General features: G+C 43.2%; 1 protein-coding gene across 4 annotated transcripts in view; it reads left to right on the top strand.

The window, feature by feature from the left end:
• The first annotated feature begins 25 nt into the window (after nt 1-25).
• The window catches only part of METTL25 (methyltransferase like 25), a 57,244-nt gene continuing 49,728 nt past the window's right edge, over nt 26-7,541 (top strand). For 2 of the 4 annotated variants that reach the window (XM_057384875.1, XM_057384876.1), the window contains exons 1-2: nt 28-1,088; nt 3,891-4,055. In XM_057384875.1, coding sequence (XP_057240858.1) covers nt 1,076-1,088; nt 3,891-4,055 — 178 coding nt within the window. In that variant the 5' untranslated portion in view covers nt 28-1,075. Of the gene's footprint in view, nt 1,089-3,890; nt 4,056-7,541 lie in introns of all 4 variants that reach the window. The other 2 variants (XM_057384877.1, XM_057384879.1) reach the window with 2 other exon arrangements.

The following is a 7,541-nucleotide window of genomic DNA, read 5'->3' on the forward strand; positions in this document are numbered from 1 at the left end:
GCGGCGCCGTGCGGTGAGTGGGGCCGGGAGGCGCCCGGATCTCGGGGCGGCGGCGCCGCTGGCCGGTTCCAGGGAAGCGGGTCGTGTGTGCAGCCGTCGCGGTTCAGAGGGAGCCTAGGTAGGGTGGGAATTGCGTTTGGAAACGAAGTGAAGCTCCAAATTGTCAGACTCCTTCACTCTGATTTCTGAAGAACAGCAGTAAAACAAATAAAACCCAACCTCAAACAAAACAAACAAAACTCCTCCACCAGTGGAAAGATGTAACAGTTAAAAGTCCTCCGAGTGTTGAAACTGGAGATGCGAAGGACAGCTGGAAAAGGCTTGAACACCGCTTTCCGGTGTATAGTCAGTGTGTCTGGCAAAGGAAGACAGCTGTTTTATTTCTGACAAGATCTATTTAAGAAGCACGTCGTATTTTAAATAATTTTCACATAACTGAAGAGGAAGCCAGCTAGGAAACCGCGATCCTGAATGTACTGCAGTCCAAATAGGAGGGAAATACAGCACTAATGCTCCTTCAGGCAGGGCACAGAAATGAAGATAAAGCAACTGAAAGCTGTGGTATTTGAGGGGACTGAGCCCAAGCAAAGAGATAATTTTCAAACCCAAGATAAAATCTCTGACAAAGCACTTAGCTGAGAAAAGCCTGCATCGTGCCGAAGCGTATGGAGTGTAGACAGCTGTCACATTGCGTTAGCTCTGCAATCCTAAGGTCAATGGCACGGGGGGCAGGAAGCGCGTGGAGTGTCAGAGAAGGCTCCACAGAATGTAGCATGTGGAGCTGTGCGCTTTTTGGCATAGAAGTCAAGCTAAGATAATGATTTGGACTCAGAAAGAGATTGAAGAGCTGTGAATGGCTCCATCACTAGCAACATTTCTCTGTTGGATCTAAAGACYTCTCAAAATATTAACTGAAGGACTTTTAAAGGCTTGAGTTATTTGGGAAAAATGCCACAGAGTTTATTTGTGCATGGAAGTGACACTGGATTATGAATTAACTTCAAGAGCCAGATAGAAAGGAAGTAGTGGTCTACTCAGCAAGGAAAAGTGTCGGGAAGCAGTAAGGACAGGCTTAATGTTCTTGACAGGTAATGTCAGAGTCAGAACTTATTCAGAGCAACAGGGCATAACACTGAATGTAAACAGAGGCTGGAACAAAACTAATTATTAGATGAAATTATTATTTAAAAAAACCCACTAAAAGCAGATTACTCTGATCTAACCTGTTTCTAAGAGAAGGCCCATGGGATGATTTAAACACCTAAGTGATGGCCCATAGGGTAGAATGAGAATGAGGAAGGCAGACTATTGTTTTGTAGATTTTGAAATTGGAAAATAATAATCTGCATTCAGAATGCATGTTAGGGAATCTGATGCAGAAATTACTGGAACAAAAAGCCAATTTATGTCTACAAGGAAGCATGTCTTTTGAAGAGTATGAAGCTTTCATGCTGTGCCCAGATTATAACATTTCCTCTTTGTTTTCTGCAGGGGTTATTTCTGCTAATTAAAATGAAAAAGGAAGAATTGCCCCTTTTTTTCTGACTTTTAAATTATAATATGCTGTTTAACAGAATGCTCTGTAGTGAAGTGGGCATGTGCTTGCTGATTTGTTGGCTCATGTCTTACTCATTTACACTTATGCATGGTATCTGTCCACCCAGTCAKATGATGAAAATACTTCGTAGTAGAATGTCAGTGAAGATACCTGCAGACATCWACTTAYATTTGCAAATTATTGTACTGCCAGCCTGCATTAAAATTACGAGAGAGAAATGTGGTATCATAGCTTGAGTGTGTTAGTGCAGCTCAGTAACTTTAGGGATCAGAAACCAACCATTAGGGATCTTGAAACCCAATATAAGGAGGAATTGCTCTTCCTTGCTCAAAATAGTTTCAGTATAATGACCATATGAGGATGGAACGCTTGTTTCCACCTGTCCCCTGCAGAAAAAAATTAAGATCCCTATTTAGATTCAGAAACTGGATTATATGCATCAAAAAGCTGACATTTGCCATATTGCATTTTGTTTATCACTTCATTGCTGTAAATTGGACACAGGCACAGACAAATCTGTGTTTAAGTATTTTCATATTTTACTGTAAATTACTGTTTGTACTATGAGTCCAACTTTGGGGCTTATGTTTCTTTCCTCTGAAGATATGTTTGCAAATGTATAGACTGGTTAAAAACAGATTTCCTCTTGTGAACTTCCAGAATAGAAACATTTCAAGAAAACTACCATTTTTAATGTTCATAAATAATGTAGTTTGTGAACTGCCAWTTCATAGCTTGAAGTTAGGCTTCAGATGCCCTAATGCAGTTGGTTCCATTCTTATAGTTGGCAAGTCAGGACAACAATTTAAGTTTGGTGGGAGTGTTATCACAGGTGATACATTAGCAATTTTGTATGAGATCCTGCTACTTCTGTCATGTTCTTCCACCAAACAACTGAGTTCAGGGATCTTATAGAAGATGGGTATTTTATTTCAGTTAAGTGAGATTTGTAAGAATAGTAAATATATTTTATGTCAGCTGCTGAAAAAGTGAAAGCACATCTAATTTCTTATCTTTCTGTAATAAATCTTACAGAAAAGATGTTGGAAAGCAAAGCCCCTTCTCCCTAAAAGTTGCGGTCTTTATTTCTCATCTCTAATATCTTTTTACAATCTTATCCTTCATGAAGGATACACTAACTAAAATTTGCATGTTCACACAAGGAAGTTGTTTATAGAGAAAAGTGGCTTTCATTTTTGATTTTGTAGCAGAGAGAAGTAGAGCAAGAAGTGCTGTGCAGACAATGAAACCATGTTAATTCTGGTCATAGCTTATTTTATTCTTTCTTAGATACAAAATTTGTTTGCTGCACTCATGCCTTTTTAGTATCATACCATGAAAATTAACATGTTGACATGGTTGGAACTGTTTTCCATGGATTGTTATATATGCGTGACATTTCATTGTGGTCATTCCAGAAAATTAAGAGCATTAGAGCTAAAATCACAAAAAAACAGCTGTATCCATTGTCATGCCAGACTTAGGAAAGCTGTTGGACTAGGTATGTACTTGCTCAAAATCTACCCATGACACCAAAGAAAAGCCAGGAGACTTTTTCCAAATCTTTGTAACAGTTTGTTTGCTGGACTGGTTACCTTTTATATATTTAAAAGAATTGAAAAGAAAATATATAAAAATTATTGGCAAAACTACACAAAGGGTGAACTTACAAAGTTTTAGCTAAAATAGAGAGGTATTAGACAATACCAAACAATCTCAGAATTAATAAATTATTCATACAAATGTTTCTCTTAAAAATAAATGTATATTTTTGAAACTACTAAATGAAGTATTTAATCATGAACCTAACAAAATATGCATTGGAATCTGAGTTTGGCCCCCACTTAATTGGAAATAGAAATCAATTTATTTCTCCCAGTGTTCACCAGTTACAAAGCAGCTTGGAAAGTACATGACTTGAGTAATTGGAAATCAAAACATTTTATATACTGAACAGCTGCATTCCTTAACAAAAATGTAGTAACATACATATATTGGAAGATGGGGCTGACTAGGACGTGTATAATTAGCAAATTTGTAAACAAAAGAAAAGTGTTAATGTTGGCTGAATTCATTTGTCAGTTATATTAAAGCAGGTCTGCTGAAACAACAGATTTTTCCACATTTACACTAGTTCAGCTAAGAGCAAAATTTGACCTCGGTTCGGAAGGGGGAATGCAGCTGAAGAAAAATAAGGAGTTTTCCCACTTAAGCAAGCAAGAGAAATGGTCAGTTATGTCTGATACTAAGTATTTATTGCCTGTAATTCTCCGTCAGCCCTATTAGAGAGCTGTTAATCACTGTTTACAAAAATATTTTCTTTTATGTGCAGATGATGACCTTTTTTCCAGTGCATTTTGTGAAAACTCTGAGAAGCTTATCAATGTACATTTGTTTGCCCTGGCTGCTAAGTATTATTCTTTGTCCAACCTTGGAGCGTGTACCCCATTAGAAGATGTACTTGAAGCACTGAAAGGAGACAGGGAAGGAGCAACAGGTACATTTATATTTGCATTTGAATGTTCCCTTCCTTCATTATAGCAGTGTAAGAGAGTTTTGGTTTCATTTGTTCCTAGATAGTTTCATCATTGTCTTTATTTACAAAATGGATTCTCTTGATAAAATTTGAGCATTTGGTATCTATAGACCCATCATGGCATTCAGTTTTAAAGGGGATGGGACAGAGAAGTAAGTACATGACTATTTGAGATGCCTTGTTATTTCTCTTTATTTGTCTTGTCCCCGAGTGGCAAGAATCATAGTTGCTACTCATGCTTTTCGTAGAAGTATCTGTCTCGGTTGGGAGACAATGTTTTCAGAGGAAAAACGTTACAGGGGGAATGTTTCCTCTGAAATGAAAATAAATTTGATAGTTTTTTCCACCAACAAGAAATAGATGCTGGGCAAAAAAAGGTGAAGAGAAAAAAGGTAGTTTATTAACAACAACAACAAAAAAAACCACAGTGCCCACAGGACACAGATAAAGAGTAACCGTCAGAGAACAAGGATACAGATAAAAAGTAACTGTCAGATATTCAAACAAAAAAGAAACTCGCCACGCAGCAAGGCAGCGACTCCGCCCCCGGGAAAAAAAAAACAAAAGGAAAACCCACGTGGCGGTTCTTGTAACAGTGGCAAAAGGGCAAAAAAACCAACCGAAAGAAAAGTACCACAGTCCCAGCTTCCCAGTGGATGATGAATCAGAGGGCTCCACGTGCCTCCACTGCCAGCCCGGTCCGCCCTGGAATCCCAGACCGAATGGAGCCGTGAGGCCCCTCCCTCGGCGGGACCCAGGAGCAGCAGGAGACGCAGAGGGGATGTTCGAGGAAAAGCCTCCGAAGCCAACCAACTGAGCCAGCAGAAACCGCGACACTGTAACTCTGCTCCATGCAGCAAGCCAGCGACTCCCATGACGAGAAGCAGAGAGAGAGAGAGAGAGAGAGAGAGAGAGCAGCTCGAGCAGCCAGATCGCGTGGCAGCCCTGGCCGTTAAACTGTCCGCTGTGGCTTCCCAGCAGCCCCTGCTCCTTCTTCCGGGTTACATGTTAAAGATACAAACATCTTTTTTGGCATAAATGGCAACGGAAAAGGAATACAGAACAAAACTGGCACCAAAAAATCAACCCAAGACATTCCACCCCTTATTCCATATCCGTTGGCTTTTACGCCCAAACTAATACATTCTAACTCTAAAGACAGACATATATTTATATACATATATACAAAATAGTGACAGAGACATACAGCAAACATTACATGCGGTTTTCATTCAAGATCAAATCCCCCTGAGGTACACAACGAGTTTCTCCGTCCTCCCTCATTATCCACCATGTGGAACCTGGGCCCTGAGCAAAAGCAACCCCACGGATGGGTTTGTCTTTGCTTGAGGCAGGATTAATCCACACATTCTTTCCTAAAAGACCTTTGAGGTGTACTGCTGGGACCCTGTCTCCATCTACTGTATACAGGGGTTCAGACTGGGCAGGGCCTGCTCAGTTGGTAGAGCCTCTGGTGTTTACCATCCAGGTAGCCTTTGCTAGATGTTGTTCCCAGTTTTTGAAAGTACCTCCGCCCAGTGCCTTCAAGGTGGTTTTTAAGAGTCCGTTGCACCGTTCCACTTTGCCAGCAGCAGGTGCATGGTAAGGGATATGGTACACCCAYTCAATGCCATGTTCCCTAGCCCAGGTGTTWATAAGGCTGTTCTTGAAATGAGTCCCATTGTCAGACTCAATTCTGTCTGGGGTACCATGCCTCCAAAGGACCTGATTTTCAAGGCCCARGATGGTGCTACGGGCAGTGGCATGAGGYACAGGGTAGGTCTCCAACCATCCAGTGGTRGCTTCYACMATTGTGAGYACATARCGCTTGCCRTGACGGGACTGGGGCAGTGYGATGTAATCWATCTGCCAGSCCTCTCCGTACTTRTACTTGTCCCATCTTCCCCCATACCACARGGGCTTCACCCGYTTGGCCTGCTTGATGGCAGCRCATGTCTCACAGTCGTGGATAACCTGGGAGATACTATCCATGGTTAGATCCACCCCTCGGTCTCGTGCCCACTTATATGTGGCATCTCTGCCCTGGTGGCCTGAGGCATCATGGGCCCATCGAGCTAGGAACAACTCACCCTTGTGCTGCCAATCCAGGTCAATCTGGGACACCTCTGTCTTTGCAGCCTGATCTACATGCTCGTTGTTCTGGTGCTCCTCATTAGCCCGGCTCTTGGGGACATGGGCATCTACATGGCAGACTTTCACGGGTAGCTTCTCCACCCAGGCAGCAATGTCTTTCCACTCTTCAGCAGCCCAAATCGGTTTTCCTCTACGTAGCCAATTGGCCTTTTTCCATCTGCCCAGCCATCCCCACAGGGCATTGGCCACCATCCATGAATCAGTGTAAAGGTAGAGCTTTGGCCAYTTYTCCCTCTCASCAASGTCCAAGGCCAGCTGGATRGCTTTGAGTTCAGCAAATTGACTTGATCCACCTTCTCCTTCYGTGGCCTGTGCTACCTGTCGTGTAGGGCTCCATACAGCTGCTTTCCACTTTCGGTTCATCCCGATGATACGACAGGAACCATCAGTGAAGAGAGCATAGCCTTTATCCTCTGCTGGCAGTTTGTTGTATAGTGGAGCTTCCTCAGCCCGGGTCACTTGTTCTTGTTCCTCTTCATCAGCAAGACCAAAGTCTTCACCTTCMGGCCAATTTGTAATTATTTCCAGGATCCCAGGGCGATTCAAGTTTCCTATACGGGCGCGCTGAGTAATGAGAGCGATCCATTTGCTCCAGGTAGCATCAGTGGCGTGGTGGGTAGAGGGGACCTCTGCTTTGAACATCCACCCCAGCACTGGTAATCGGGGTGCCAGGAGGAGTTGGGCTTCAGTSCCAATCACTTCTGAAGCAGCTTGGACTCCCTCATAGGCTGCCAAGATCTCCTTCTCTGTTGGGGTGTAGTTGGCCTCAGAGCCTCGGTAGCTTCGGCTCCAGAATCCCAGTGGCCGGCCTCGAGTCTCACCAGGGACCTTCTGCCAAAGGCTCTAGGACAGACCATTGCTCCCAGCTGCAGAATAGAGCACGTTTTTCACTTCTGGTCCTGTCCTGACTGGGCCGAGGGCTACCGCATGAGCGATTTCCTGCTTGATCTGGGTGAAGGCTTGCTGCTGTTCAGGCCCCCAGTGGAAATAATTCTTCTTGCGGGTCACCAAGTAGAGAGGGCTCACAATCTGGCTGTATTCAGAGATGTGCATCCTCCAAAAGCCAATGGCACCCAGGAAAGCTTGTGTCTCCTTTTTGCTGGTCGGTGGAGACATTGACGTGATCTTATTGATGATCTCTGTAGGGATCTGCCGCCGTCCATCTTGCCACTTTACCCCCAGGAACTGGATCTCTCGAGCAGGTCCCTTCACTTTGTTCCTTTTTATAGCAAAACCGGCTTTCAGGAGAATCTGGATGATCTTCTCCCCTTTCTCAAATACTTCTGCTGCTGT

This window comes from Malurus melanocephalus, unplaced genomic scaffold, assembly GCF_030028575.1.
Source record: "Malurus melanocephalus ecotype Western Australia unplaced genomic scaffold, MMel_1.1 scaffold_754, whole genome shotgun sequence".
Classification (NCBI taxonomy): domain Eukaryota; kingdom Metazoa; phylum Chordata; class Aves; order Passeriformes; family Maluridae; genus Malurus; species Malurus melanocephalus.